At 40.5% G+C, this 15,509-nt stretch overlaps 2 protein-coding genes and 1 non-coding gene across 7 annotated transcripts in view; 2 read left to right on the top strand and 1 right to left on the bottom strand.

Moving 5' to 3' along the window:
* The first annotated feature begins 3,984 nt into the window (after window positions 1–3,984).
* On the top strand, window positions 3,985–4,078 carry LOC149301022 (Z30 small nucleolar RNA). The gene has a single exon (XR_016272273.1). It is a non-coding gene; the product is annotated as a Z30 small nucleolar RNA (small nucleolar RNA).
* Window positions 4,079–6,952: 2,874 nt separating this feature from the next.
* LOC149301021 (peroxisome assembly protein 12-A-like) lies at window positions 6,953–9,989 on the bottom strand. The gene is made up of 3 exons (XM_089484690.1): window positions 9,864–9,989; window positions 7,629–8,164; window positions 6,953–7,352 (listed from the first exon to the last, which is right to left on the bottom strand). Exons 1-3 carry the CDS (start codon window positions 9,987–9,989, stop codon window positions 6,953–6,955), a joined length of 1,062 nt encoding a protein of 353 aa, XP_089340816.1.
* A 3,432-nt stretch (window positions 9,990–13,421) lies between these two features.
* The window catches only part of LOC149301020 (AP-2 complex subunit beta-like), a 43,732-nt gene continuing 41,644 nt past the window's right edge, over window positions 13,422–15,509 (top strand). For all 5 annotated transcript variants that reach the window (XM_089484443.1, XM_089484442.1, XM_089484441.1 and 2 more), the window contains exons 1-3: window positions 13,422–13,458; window positions 13,995–14,100; window positions 14,497–14,632. In XM_089484443.1, the coding sequence (XP_089340569.1) occupies window positions 13,422–13,458; window positions 13,995–14,100; window positions 14,497–14,632 (279 nt within the window). The remainder of the gene's footprint in view (window positions 13,459–13,994; window positions 14,101–14,496; window positions 14,633–15,509) is intronic.

Here is a 15,509-nt window from a genome sequence, read left to right as displayed (position 1 = left end):
TTGTGGTAGTCGTTTTTTTGCATTTATTTTTTCACACACATTTTACTTCAGGTATAAATAAACAGGTTCTGGTATATGTCACTATCATAAAACACCCCAATATGTGTTCAGCAACATCTCCTGAGCACAGCGATACCTCACATGAATGATTTTGCCTGGCTGTTTGGGGGCAAAAGGGCCACATTTGGGGCATGCGCATTTTCAATGTTGAACTTAGGGCATGGGCAGTCGATCCCCAAATGCCAATTTGGTGCATCTTTGAGCCAGGCTATTTCAGTGTGCCCAATAAAACCATATATGTTTGAAAACTAGACACCCCAGGGTATTTTAAATGCTGGTATTTTAACTCTTTGCATGCACACATTTTACCGCCAGCATTTTTTCAATGTTTGCAGTAGTATTTTTTTGTGTGTATTTTTCCCCACACACACCTACTTTATGTATGAATTTACAGCTCCTGGTATATGCCGCTGTCACACAACACCCCAATATGTGTTCAGAGTACAGTCATTTTTTTGGGGAACTAAAAGGCCACATTTGGGACGTGTGCATTTTTCTAATTGCAAATTAGATGTGTGGCCATCCTTCCCCCCCCCCGTGATATTGTTGAACCCGGCCAATTCAGTTTACCCCATCGAATCATACATTTTTTAAAAGTAGACACCTCATGGGCATTTGATATGCCAGTATTTTAATTCTTTCCATGCGAGAATTGTTTTAAGCTAATGTGCTAATTTTAGGACTTGCTCACAAAAATATATTTTTTATATATGTATTTTATTTTTTTTGCCTTTTTTTAATTTTTTTTTAACATTTTTTTTTCAACTTGAAGGTTCCCCTGATAGTAACATCAGTGGGAAATTATTTTTACATTTTACAGTTTTTTAAACTATTTTTTTCTAATTATTATTAATTGTATTTTTTTTACTTATTTTTACTAATCACATTGTGATTAGAAAGCTGGGCTCCATTGACTTGCATGGATGAATGCAGTACCTGTATTCAACCTGCAAGTGGAGCCAGAGTTCTCTAGAGACCATCTAGCGAACTTTTTCATCTTTATTATTTTTTTTACCGGGCGACCACCATCTTGCGGATGGCAAAGATCACTTGCAGTGCGGCTGTGACCGCTCTCTGGAGTAAGTATTTGGTGTCGCTGAATGCCTCCTGATCGAGGCATTCCAGCGACACCATTTAAGTTTAGGAGGTGATCGTTGATCGCCTCCTAAACGCTTTTAAAATGGGCGTCCCGGGGAGGGGCCAGACACGGCCCCTGGTGCCGATCATGGCGTTGCTGAATGCCTCGAGGTCGAAGCATTACAGCAACACCGTTTGGGTGCAGAAAATGAACATAGATCGCTTTCTGCACTCGTTTAAAGACATGACGGTCCTGGCACGTCAATTGTCACTAACCTGATGTTAGTGCATGATGTGCCAGAACCAGCAATTGTCCTTAAGGGGTTAATAACTTTGTCTGGCTTTCCCCTCAAAATTTGAAGGATCTGTAGAGATTCTGTATGGAGGATTAGTCTTGGATCTCTTGCCATGTATTCTCCAACCGCATCAGGCATTATAGGAAAAGACACTTATCTTGGCAAAGGGAGGTAGCACATAGTATTGACTAAAAGGGTGCAATGTGTATATTTAGTTTTTTTTTTAGACCTGTGTTGTGTTTGATGTGGAGGAGAGCAGAGTATTTTTGTTTATTGTTTGAAGAAAAGATCAAAGCCCTTCTTTGGTCATATTTACCCAGGGTGCCAATATTCGTTGAGGGGCACTGTGTGCTTTGTGCTGCATTGCTTTTGTGTCAAAATGTATTTAACCTCTTAAGTACCAAGGGTTTTTCCCACCCTAAAGTCCAGAGCTTTTTTGTGTAATTTTTTTACAACCATCGGCATGCCAGGCACATCATGCCTCTATTCTTGTATTTCTCACACGGCTATCTTAATCTATTTGTTTTGAGGGATCTCCCCTAGCATTTACATATTCATTTAACCTGTGACTGTCCCCATGGACATACAAATATGTTCGCAAAAAGGTGCCAGCATGTATCAGTACATCCAGCCTTTTGGCATCACTATGCTGCTCTGCAGGAGATCAGGCTGTATAAACAGAGTTTGGACTTAACCCCATCAGCAAGGATCAGGATGTATCACAAAGAAAAAGACACTGGGGGGTCCTGCTGGTAGTAGGCAAAAACAAGTTGTTTTTTTTTCCTCTTACAAACCAAAAATAAACAGTCATTCTGGGGGTTTATTCACTAAAGCGGTAGTTGGTCGGAGAACTCGATGAATTCACTATGCATTATAAAAGACTTTCCATTGCAAATTTCTTTTCAATATTACAAGCCCTGCATATTCAATGTATAGTTCAATTTTTAAGATGAATAAAAAAACATACTCTATTCCTGGAGCAGAAGCGCACTGAAGTTTGCCCTTCACAATGTAAAGTGAAATCAAACAGATGATATTGCAGTTTTCCTGCCAACTCCCCCTTTACTGAACCCTTAAGTTTCAAACTCTGTCACCATCCTACGTGATTTAATTCCCGGTACTCTGCTTCAGCATTTTGAGGCGACAGTGCAAGCCGCTGTCACTGCATAAGAAAAAAGCAAGGAGCATCGGCTATACGAATCTACGGTATAATTTCTTAACACGTTTCGATAAAGTAAAGCAGGGTCTGGTAGAAAACAAACCGGCGATAAAAAGCTGAACGACAAGCCAAGTAGGTCCGATACGATTAAGCAACGTCTCTACACAACTCAGTCTCGGCTTCGAATTGGCCGCCAAAAAATGGCGCCAGAGAACGCTGAGATTTAGAAAAAGGTCTCGGGACGGGACGCGGCTTCTGCTATCACTATATTAAATATTATACAGTATAAAAAGGGAGGAGCTGAAGAGAACACCCGAGGGTGGCGCTAGTGTACATCATTTCTAGTAAAACGAAACTGACTCTAGCGAAACCCCCCCCATCATTGTTATTGCTAGCCCAATCAAGTAGCAGTGTATGCGGGAGAGTGTCACGTGCTAACATGTCGCCACGCCATTGGCTACAGAAAGTGGCGCCACGGTATTTGTACGTAAAGGAAGAGCTCTGAGGGCAATGGCGTTCGGTTTTCGTTTGTGCGTGTGGTGAGCGGAACGCGCCAGCGCAGGTGAGGTTGCTGTTATGGCTGCTACGTTTGCCGTAAGTCTCTTATGTAGGTTCGTGTAACCCACAGCAGTCTTGTGGGGGGTATTATTTGTCCAGCGGCTGGAATATGCTTGACGTTATTTAGGCGGATATTTTACAAGCTTTATTAGACACTGAAAAACTCCCGCCAGCGTGAAACATATGTTAATGGTACGCAACGTAGCAATATGTTCCAAGTATCTAGCGGCTGAAGAGCAGGAGAACTAAGGGGAGGTTGTATGGATCTAATTCATATTCCTAGTGAGTTACGTGCACTGCTGCCGTTATGTGCGCTTTAATGCATATGATGGATCTGTGCTCCCTTTTAAAACGATTCTGCAGAATTCCCCGTGTGTGTTTTCTCCTGTGGGGGTTTAACCCTTCTCCATACATGTGGTGATTTTATTGAGGGAGAGTGGATCTGCAAGTGTCCCCCTTTATTATGCGTTCTTTAGGGGGATATAAGTGGCAGTTAACTGTCCCATTTTTAAATATGGGGCATGCTGTAGCTGTGTTGCTCTTCCTATCTAGACTTCAGGCAATAGGGTGTAGAACTAGCCTGCGCTCATATCAAACTTCCCATACTCTGTATGAAGCTAGTGTCCCCAAAATAGCAACAGGTGGCTTATGGAGGGATATGTGATGGTATTTGCAACAAATGCATGTGATCGTGCTGCATGCTGTGTTTAAACAATACCTTGTTCAGATCTTACTTGAAACACTATCAGTCCTTACAACTATTAAGCAATAACTAAATGGTGTAAAGGGGAGGTTTTCCACCATATTTAACATTAGGTGTAATGCATACTACTTAGCAGTGATGAGCAAGATTTCTTCTGACCTGGTATTGCTTGACTCAGGTCTGCTTTGACCAGGATGTGATCACCTTAATCTTCTCTCTGAGCTAAAAGTTGTTTTGCAGATATTGAGATTATGAAGTGTTGTGTGGCCATATTGCACTACTTTTGCAAATTAATCTACAACTTTATTTACCAGTTTATATTCAACCAACTTCTGTTTACTTTCAGGAATGCACAATATCGGATTTATGAAACGTACCCCCAGCTTTTTTTCCCCTTTTAAAGATCACCGTGTAAGAATTGTATGGAATATCGTCAAGGAGGAACTGTCATGGGAAAAATGCAATTTTAATGCAGTGTTAAGTACAATTTTGTAAGCAGTAGTATAGATTGGCATTTAAGAAAACTTAATTTTGTTTCCTTTTTGTCCACTTTTATCAGTGGGCTTGGAGGCTGCCGTGTTTTTTTTTTTTTTTTTTTTTTTTTTTTAGGCAGTCCTGATATTTTGGCCTTTTCCTTCGCAAAGACCATGCCCTCCTAATCTAGAAGCTATTTCTTCTGTAGACTTTAGCTAGAGGGTATCTCTAGAAGTGAGTGACTTCACCACAGGGCAGCATTATAAGGAATGGAGATGTTTGTCTGGTAGTTTATTTATTTATTTTTTGATTGCCATAAAAATCATTTAATAAAATATGTGCATATGGGGGGGTTAAATTCAAGTGGTCTTGAAGTAGCATTGCATCCTGAGACCAGACATACTAGATCATATGTTAACAAATGAAATGTATTGTGCTGGGAAAAGTAATTTTGGTGTTAGTTTTGAGTAAATAAAATGTACATCTAAAAGGTGGCATCTGTGCACATTTACTGACTGTAGAAAAATAAATACTAAAATGCATCTCTAACTCAAGTGTCCTTCCTTGGTTCTTTTATAGTGAACAGAACAAAATTGCCTCATCAGTTATTGCTTTAATGGCTAAATGTGGAATTTAACTATATGGTGTGCATATACCAGTCAGAGAAAAACAAAATATAGACTGTTAGGATAGCTTTGTGACAGCATTTTTTGGATTCTCTCCTAGTGGTGTGTGGTGCAAAGCCAGCTGGAACCCCACACCCATTCTCACACAGACAAGTGAGGCAATTATCTTGGGGATGCCTGTGAGCAGGATACTAGAAACTTGCCCCTGTAGTGACCGCAGCTAGACTTTAATAACTTTGTCTGGCTTTCCCCACGCAGAGTACGTGTACGAACATGGGAGTTTACACAAGACTCGAACATTTTTGTATTCGTGTCACTGGCCAACCCCTGTGAGCTGCTTCTTAGCTAATGGCTGAGCTAGATAATACATGGTCTTTTAATGATGGTGGCTATGCATTATACAGAACTCCAGACTGTATTCCAGTAGAAGCTGGCTGGTCATTGCCTTAGATAATGATACAAGGGTGTTGACTTTACAAATGCTGTGAGGATTTAAAACAAATGACCCAGTAGCTAGTTACACGCACACTACTTTAATTTTTTCGGCATATCATTGTTAAATACAAGGTACGCAATGCCAAGTATCACACTTGTAGTATTAAACATTCTGAACTTGGCAATTTGCCCCTGCTCTTAAAACACAATGACAAATTAATCTAATCATTTCAAGTAAAGGTATGGAAATGCTGCGGAACATTTATAATGGATAGCTTATGCCAATAGTAAAGGCAAATGCTGCGATTGCAAACCTGATTATGATTCAAACAAAACTAGAATGATCTGTCAGGGGCCAGACAATGTGTAGGCGCTACCCCCCCCCCCCATACTAATTCACACATAGCTAACACACACGGTAACATACGTTCATAAACGTACACACATTAAGATGCCTACGCATACTAACGGATGTAAACATACTTGTGCACATTAAGTTATGCACTCATACACACAGTACTGTCATACAAATATCATGCACTGTAACCTTTACACACACATATAGTAACATACATGCACACATTTCATACACATACAAACACGCTCAGTAACAATTCCATATACATACTAACACACACTCTAACATACATTTTTTTTTTTTTTTCTTCAAAAACCTTTTGGTTCAGGACACCTCTTCTGCTCCCTCACTCATCACATGCTGCTTTTATCTGAGCGCTAGTGACAGATGTCATACCTGTTCTCGACATGATTGAGTAGGGCTGATCTACGTGTAGCTTATTTGTCTATGAAGATAATCACTGAACAGCAATATTATAATTCAAAATCAGAACCTGAGATTGTCAGTCTAGGCATAAAAGCATCTGCTATGTAATAATGCAGTCTTTATATACAGTTAGTAAATGTATGTTGGCTGCGGGTAGATTAACCCACTACTGCATCAGTAAAGATTACTGTGTTTTGTACAATTTTAGCTGTTGTAATACTGTTTCATATGTATTTATTTTGTAGCAATTCTTCGGCTTCATTAAAAATTGCTAACCAGGGTTTCCCTGGCAAAAGTACAGCAGGGTGCTGCCTAATCCATTAATGAATCCAGTGGCATGGGAATCTATTGCGAGTATATAAAAGTGAACCGCCACTGCCTGTGCACACGCTTGTAGCGTGCTGAAAGATGGACACGGTGAAGTAAAATGTGTTGATTCCTGAAAACAAAATATAGGTTATGGATGCCTGTTAAATTTCTGTCTTTACCCTCTTTATTTGCCACTGCTTGCAAACATTCCTATATAAATTTAACTGCTCAAAAGTGATGAGTATAACAAGATTTGCAAATGGTGCATTACCTGAAAAACAAGGATGTTTACAGAACTAGGATATCCTCATTCGTCCATAGGGTTATTCAAGTAATCAGACACTAGAAATATGTTGATTGGAAGAATTTTAACAGAACTACAATACCGAACATTTTAGTCACCTTGGGTTGATAGATCTCAGTCAGTTAAGCCAGAATTCGGATTTCAAGGTGCATTAGTATACTAAGGCTTCATCCATCAGGTGTGTAGAGTCGGATAAGGTGCTGTAGTTCAGTTGGGTAGCCACTTACAGGGCAGCGCTGGTGATTTTTCACATAGTAATAGGCACAACGATAACAGAAAACATAGCCGGAGGTACCAAGAGCCGTATCGTTAACTCGTACCTTACGGCAAAGTGGACATACGGTTTTAAGTTTGGGCAGGAGTGGCGAGTAGGTTTCTAGTTCGAAATGCAGGGGAGGAGAAGGGACAGGAAGCGTATTCAGGGACTTGAGAGTTTCTTGATTTTCAGAGGAGTACCACCATTCTAGAAACTGCAGAAAGAAGACACCCAAGGATAAGCTGGACGAGACTGAGAAGGCCACACCACCGATGGCTTTTTTCATGATGCAGCGGACACGCTGGCTCAGGCTGCAGAAGAAAAACTGCTGTATTTAACACTGACAGAGGCTAAACGAAACCATAAGCCATAAATACCATGACAAATGTGCTTATAGGTACTATGATGTGATTTTATTATTCCGGAAAACAGTAACTGTAGCTTGTGTGGTGCCTACAGACCATCATGCTAAGAGGTAGTAAGAAGAGCAGTTACAGATATATATGGATACAGTATTTCACCAAGTAGCTGAAGAATTAATGTGTTTAGTTCTTGTAAATTGTACTTTTTTAAAAACAAGATCTTACCTCATTGCAGCCTGGCGTGCTGTTGGCTTTTCTGTTATCTTTTCCATGGCCTTGAGATCGTCTAGCGTCAGTCTTGCAAGCTGCACTCCAGCTAAGCCTAGCAGAGGAGAGTGATGTCTGCCGTGCCACAGAATATACCGTAGTTGGTAAAACAGAAACAAACCTTCCCAAGAAAATCTCACAAAGGGATAAGATGCCAGGAAAGCTTTATAGAGTCTTTTGCGAAAAGATGTTGGGTTTTGTATGGAATAATCTTCTTCCTCTCGCAGCCTGCTAACTAATTTCTCCAGCTTCACCCGCAAGTAAGGTACTAGCACCAAAAGCAGCAGCGACTTCCAATACTGTTTTCTTGGCAAGGGACAGTGAGCTCCTGTACTTCCAACTTTCACCCTCTTCAGCCCATAGAAGTTTTCAGAGAAAGATGCATTGGCCCAAGACAAGTAGTGCTGCTGGAGAAGAAGATCCAGCAGCATATAGAGTTCATCAAACCACCTCCACAGAGTGCCATAGCGTGCAGGATTGGATTCTGCAAGCACCTGTTAAGTATATAGAACATGGATTACTTGTCATTTGCCATATGGAAAAGCATAGTCAAGTTCTAGAATCTAGCCTTTTGTATAATGTGAAAATGCCATTAACATCAATGAGTGTACGAAATGGGTCAACCAAGTTGTTTTTGATGATTTATTGCAACACCTTTAAGGAAAAAAAAAGCTTGTATCCATTTCTATTCAAAAAAAGCACACATAGGGTTATGATGGCTAAAAATTTTAATGGTGAAACTAGACGCATGTGAAATCTTGTTGCATCTGATTTTTTTTTTGTAACCACTGTATTTGAATACATTTATCGTGCTAATACAAATGACCTATCAAAAACCTGACAAAAAAGCTATGATGAAAACCGCACTTACTCTCCAGTAACGCTTCCCATCCCCTCTCAGTCGTGGTACCACACGGCTTAGTTCTAGGACCCCTTCTGTTCTCACTTTACACTACCTCACTTGGCAAACTAATCTCATCCTTTTGGCTTTCAATACCACATGTATGCTGATAACACCCATATCTACCTCTCCTTAACTCTCTACCTTTGTCTTAGATCGTGTAACTAACTGCCTCCTCGTCTCTCTAACTGGATGTCTGCATGTTTCTTAAACTCTCAAAAACTCAACTCCTCATATTTCCTCCCTCCAATGCTAACATTTCTCCATCAATTTCCCTCAGTGTCAATGGTGCAATCCTCTCTTCATACCATAATGCTTGCTGCCTTGGTGTCACCCTTGACCTATCGTCCACTCCCCACATTCAGTCTATCTCAAAAAAACTGCCGCCTTCATCTTAAAAACATTGCCCACATCGGTCCCTTCCTAAAACAGGATGCCACTAAGGGTCTTATCCATGCTCTCCTGGCTTGATTATTGTTACTGTCTTAGCTTGTCTCCCTCATACCCATCTCGCCCCTCTACAAACAACCATGAACTCTGCTGCTAGACTTATTTTCTGTTCCCGTCCCTTTTGCTAATACCGCTCCCCCCTGTCAGTGTCTTCTTTGGCTGCCTGTAGAATTTCAAAATCTTTCAACATGCTTACAAGACTTCTTAAGGGCTGACCCTATAAGAATGGCTTCCCCCGGCCTATGTGTCTTTCCCCCTGCCTTTGGTCCTTTACCCCCCCCCACTTTTTTAAGGACACCTACAAACTTAAGGCTTTACACCCTTTAGCTCACCTTTCCTGGTCCCTCTCCTGCGATACTTATACTAGGGTGGCTGGTCCATACCGAACAACGGTACTTTTATCTCTGGTAGAACACACCCTAACTCCCTCTACATTGTAAGCTCTTTTGAGCAGGGCCCTCCTCACCTGTTGTCTCTGTAAGTCAAATTATTATGTTATATACCACTTCTATACCAATAATAGTTATACAATACTGCAGATCTGGTATTTGCATTTTTTTTAAATCAAGAAAGCCATAAAACAAATGTGCTAGGAAGACAATTTTCAAAGACATGCAACCTAGCCCCATGTTATTTCCAGCCTGGGTTACATCAGCTCATATTAAGAAATAATACATTACAAACATCAAAATAATTTTCAGCAAGATAGACCTTTCCTTGTTTTATTAAACAGGAAGCATTTAAAGTGCTTTTAAAATGAATTGGAGGCACATAAGAGAGTATTAGCTGGCCTTTATATAGGTCTCCGAAACAGTACTTGTCAGCACCCTTTACTCACTTACCTTGACAACATGATGCAGAGCAGGTCTTACAGCAGCCATTAAGCTCTCCTGGGCAACTACCTCAAAAATGGTGGGACGGTCATCCCCTGGAGAGGCCGTCGTGATGTGGGCTCCACGCTCTGCCATGTTTCGTCTGTTACGAAGACTGCACTGCTTTTGTGAGTTACAAGTTCACTATTGTGTTCACTAATTCCCCAATATGACACAAGTTACCAGATCAGTATGCGGGTAAAGGCATCTAGGAGACAATGGTTCAGGTTCTGGTTATAAAGACCCCTATATAAACACATTGTGTAGTCCTGGAGCGTTGGTGGTCTACGTTCTATGGAGGAAAAAAAGAAAGTGTTCTCAGAGTTGCCCACCAATGTGACGATGCTGTTTCTATGTATAGACATAAATCTGGTGCAAATTTTGAAAGCTAGTTGTATCACCAATGGAATAGCCCTGCTGATAAGACCATTCAGCTGGCTGCTATGGTGACAAGGCCACAATAATTCGTTATACGTAACTCCTAAAATGCTTATTTCATCTCATCCAGGGTTGTCATACAAATAAAACATTTTTATACTAACTACTAGTTAACAATGTCTTGAACCACATTGCTCAAGACTGCTTGAAGAACAGACTCATTATAGGCATGATAAGAATAGTCAATATTTGAATGCATCAACAGTACAACTTAAACATATATATATATATATATGTAGGAAGATGATGAGCCGGCACTGTGACAGCGGTCCTTTGGTCTGTTACGGTTAAAGGTCATATTTACACACGTGTCTCTAACCATCTGTCGCATAGACATTGTCACACATTTAACAGACTATTCAGCAGAAAATAAAACCCAAATATTGCCATTTACCATCCTTGCGTCAAATCAGCAGTTAACTTCGCAACCCAAATTTCCACCCCTTTCCTTAAATAACAACTTGCGCCCCTAGAACAGCACAGCTCGCGTAGCAGCTTTCACTTCCTCCATTTGAAACGCAAAATGACAAGTAAAGAACTAGTAACTTCCTGCACGTGGAACGCACTGTATTTTTTTCCCCCAGCAGGCGTATTGCATATTTCCGGTGTTTGGAACGCAGGTGGATACGCTTGGAAGGGCTTAGCTTCCGGAATAGCTGTCTGTGCAGCTCCCTCTGAACTCCCGGGGCTCGTCCATATCCGGTCGCAAATTACACCGAAGGTCCGCAGCAGATCTCATCGAGCCGGTGCGTGAGGAAAGATTAGGTAAATTCTCTGGTAAGACTACCCCACGAATATAAATAGACCGACTGCTTTCCTTGGGAACGGCCTCAATGCCCTGTCTCCTGTCGCATCTGCAGATGTGTCCAGATGTGTCATTGGCTATTCTGTTTGCTCATTAATTTTCCTCTTGCTATATTGTATTAATTGTCTAGGGAAAAAAATGATCGGTGCATTAAAAATATATATATTTAATTTTTTTTGCAGAAAAATTATAAAAATCTTGTGTTAAATAACTGGTTATTCACCAGTCTCCATGTATAGGAATGACAATTTATCATATATGTAAATTATTAGCCACCCAGGAAGGATTTGTTTATTAATGTCCTGTATTTTTATTGCTAATTTTTTAATTGTTTTCCCTTTTAATAGTTGCTTAAGGTGGGAGTTAAAATGGGGCAAATCGTGGTAGCTGTGGCATTGAAGAAATAATCATTTAGAACGTAGTTGGGGATTATAAAATGAACCTTTTATGTAAATTACATAGTATATGATTTTTGTGATATCCCATCTGGGTTATTGCAACTCGCTACTAACTGGTGTTCCCCTTTCCTGCCTTTTACTGCTTCAATCCATCCTCAACACTGCAGCTAGATTAATGTTTCTCCGTCACCGTTCCTCATCTCCCACTCCTCTGTGCCAATCGCTCCACTGGCTCCCCATACCCTTCTGAGTCAAATTCAAACTCCTGACCTACAGAGCCTTTAATAACTCTGCACCCCCTTATATCTCTACTCTCCTATCTGAATACACCCCTGTCCGCTCTCTTCGTTCCTCTCATGACCTTCGTCTCTTCTACCATCATTCCATTTTCCCGCTCCAGCATCCAGGATTTCACCTCTGCTGCACCACTTCTTGGGAATTCCCTTCCCTGTTCTGTCAGATTTTCTCCTTCGTATACATCGTTCAAGAACCGTACAACCTTTCCTCATGACACTCTCAGCCAGCATCCCGTTTAAGCCATCTGAACAACAGTCATCCTCTAAGGCTCTTTCTGACTCAACCGACTCATCCCCATCCAAGCTGTCCTTTCCTACTGTTTCACTTCCCCTTCAACCACCGACTAGATTGTTAGGCTCTGGGAGCTTCATACATATCTTCCTGTTCAGGGCTGGAATGGTGATGACAAGACTCTTTAAGGCCACTGGCCATCCGATGGTATAAGTGCGCTCTAAGGGTGTATATGGAAAGCCATACGTTACATTTGAATGCTTGTTTAGTGTGTAGCCAGGAATATCCAACCGCTGGCCGCGCACTGCAGCAACCCACCTGCCCAATCTGCCACTGGAGCAGCAGATTGGGTCAGTATGGGGTGCCGTTTGCGATCGGCTCACCAGACATTTGCCCGGTATGGGCCAGCTCTGGTTCTTGCAGCCAGTTTAATAAATTAACCCAAGAAGGCGCCTCAACTCTGTCATTGGAACCACTGCAGCCTGGTGGACAAGTAATGGTGGTGGCACATACGTTTAAAGTGGATCTTTCACTTTTCATAGAATTTACAGCTCAGAGCAGTAAATAAATCTACGTCATGGTGTTTATGGATTATAATAAACAATGTATATACCATATACTATTGGAGCAATTATCTAAACTGCCAATTCCCAGGATCTGCATGAATATTCCTTTCAATTTGGTTAAGGAAGTGGTTATGATGGTAAGGAGAAGAATGAGTAGCGCTGGCTGTGGCACATGCGGCCACTGATCTCCGCTTCAATGAGGTGGGATTTTAAACCCTCAAACAATTACGCGGGTTATCAAAAAAAAAAAAAAGCACAGGTTATATGTAATTTTAAGTAAATGGTATAATGTTTAAAGCTGTGACAGCTATACAGCAATAGTTTTTCTCAGAAGAAAATATTTACTCCTTCCTTATTAGCTACTGGCACTCGTGGCTGAGTATGATGGCCGCTGCCACTCGAGGGTGTGCAACAAGACCCCGGGTCTAAATAACCACATAGTTGTTCCCTCGTGAATATTGGATTTTGCAGTGTTTGTGAATAGGTAGTCATGTTTGTGTCGGTTACTTCATAAGGTTATCATGGATTGCATTCAGGAATTAATTTCCAATCTAATAACGTTATGTGTGTTTTGATGTCTCTTGAGGTAGGGTCACTTAATGAGGTAGGGTCACCAGAAACCAGATCAGAGTTGCTTACCAAGTAGTTACTCACTGATCATTTATCGCCTTCAACAGTTACACTCATTCATTTACACATCAAAGCAATAATCATTACGTTTATAATTAGGTATAGTTGGTAATCAAATTCTTTTTTTTATTTTTTTTTAGGTGTTTCAACAGGAGACAGAACCATGACAGACTCAAAGTATTTCACCACCAACAAAAAAGGTACAGCATGGGCTATAACATTCTTGTCAACAGTCAAAGGAGTTTGTCTTCAATCTTCAGATTAGCCTAGAAGGGAGTATTTGGTTTGATATGACCGTACCATCCTAGCAGTATTCATATTACCAAATCATTACCTAGGAGATCCTTCAAGAGCTAATAAAGCTTTAAGAAATAAGATGTGTTAGTTTCTGGCAGGACTGTATTGATTAGAAAGTGAAAGAATGAAACCCGATGTCAAATACAGTGAATAAATGTGAGGAACTGTATTGATGCCAGTAATTGCTGTCTCTAATAGGTCAGCCTGTCCTAGTAGTCATCAGTCTGGACCACTAAATACTCCTCGCCTTACCTTGCTAAGACGTTATATATGCATTTAGCTTATTGAGATATTACCACAGATTACAGTTTAAATGGAGAGTTTCAAATATTCATCAATGTTATTGGCGAATGCAAACTTTTTTTCTCCCTGTTTGTAAGCAAGACCAAAGTAAATGAAGTATAATTCCCTTACCTGATATCACGCCTTTCTGTTCCAGGGGAGATTTTTGAGCTGAAGGCTGAGCTGAACAATGAGAAGAAGGAGAAACGCAAGGAAGCTGTGAAAAAGGTTATTGCCGCCATGACAGTGGGCAAAGATGTCAGGTATCAGATTTCTTTTTCTTTTGCTTTTCATTGTGCCTTATAAACACATAAGGAATACTGGAAATAAGAAGCTATGGCACTAGAGGAGCGATTTGCCTGCAATGCCTGGGGTTACCATACTTAATGGAATTCTGGCCTCTAAACTAGGCCAGAAGTTATAACGTTGCTGTTGGCAGTAAAGATCTTCTTTATTTCATTCTTATGTTCTGCCAAGGCATTCCTTTGTAACACCAGATTATGATCTAGGATTGCAATGGCTGTAAAGTACTCGGTGCATCCACGTATGATGGGAGCCATCATTAACTCCCCACCACTAATAGCTCATGCTTCTTGAGAGGTGATGAATTTGGCTTGCCCCTTGCCAGTACGCTTAACTTTTTTTTGTGTGCCTTGCAGCTCTCTCTTCCCAGATGTGGTAAACTGCATGCAAACAGACAACCTGGAACTGAAGAAACTTGTCTACCTATATCTGATGAACTATGCCAAGAGCCAGCCTGACATGGCTATTATGGCCGTTAATAGCTTTGTTAAGGTATGTTTTGGTTTTTTTTTGTGTTTTTTTTTTTATCCCAGAGGGAATTATTACAGTATTTTCTTAACAAAGAAAAATAGATCAGCCAATGATGATTTCAATTTAAATATGTTCTCTCTCCGTGTGTGTGTATATATATATATATATATATATATATATATATATATATATATAATATGTGTGTGTGTTTGGGGGTCACTTAGATGTTTTCAATCTCTAGCTGTGCAAAAGAAATTGCAAAAGGGCTTTCTAATGATCAATTAATTAGCCACTTAAACTTGGATTAGCGAACACAATGTGTCATTGGAAGACAGGTGTGATGGTTGCTGATAAAAGGCCTCTCTATACCTAAGAGGATATTCAATTAAAAATAAGTTGCTTCAATAGCCATTGTCAGCATTTCTAATCCATCTCATGTTATTTTAATGGCATTTGCTTTTTCTCTTGCAAATGCATGGCAGGATCCATTGCCTCTCTCCTTGCCTTGCACTTGACTGAACACTCCTCCTTAATTTTACACATGCATGCTATACTTGCTGTCAGCCAGTTCCTGGAGAGTTTCATGGGATCTGATGACACCCCCTAAATGTGTGCAAAGAAAGTGCTCTCATTGAATTAAATGAGCAGTTTCCTGCCTGTGACTGACTGCTTTAAGCCACAAAAAATAAAGCTTAAAATTGGGCAATGGAGTAGGGGATATGCTGCAGCTTTTTCTCAGGGTAGGTGCATTTATTTATTTTATATCTTACAAGTAAATAGATTATTGCCTACCCAGTACTCGCTTTCTTCTTTCGGGCCTTGAAATAGCCCTTAAAAAAAGACATGGGCAGATGTACCGTATTTGCTCGATTATAAGACGAGGTTTTTTTCAGAGCAA

The sequence above is a fragment of the Sceloporus occidentalis genome, unplaced genomic scaffold, assembly GCF_023333645.1.
Source record: "Sceloporus occidentalis isolate IW3139 unplaced genomic scaffold, rSceOcc1.0.p SCAF_22, whole genome shotgun sequence".
Classification (NCBI taxonomy): Eukaryota; Metazoa; Chordata; class Lepidosauria; order Squamata; family Phrynosomatidae; genus Sceloporus; species Sceloporus occidentalis.
This window is presented reverse-complemented; position numbering and strand designations above follow the sequence as displayed.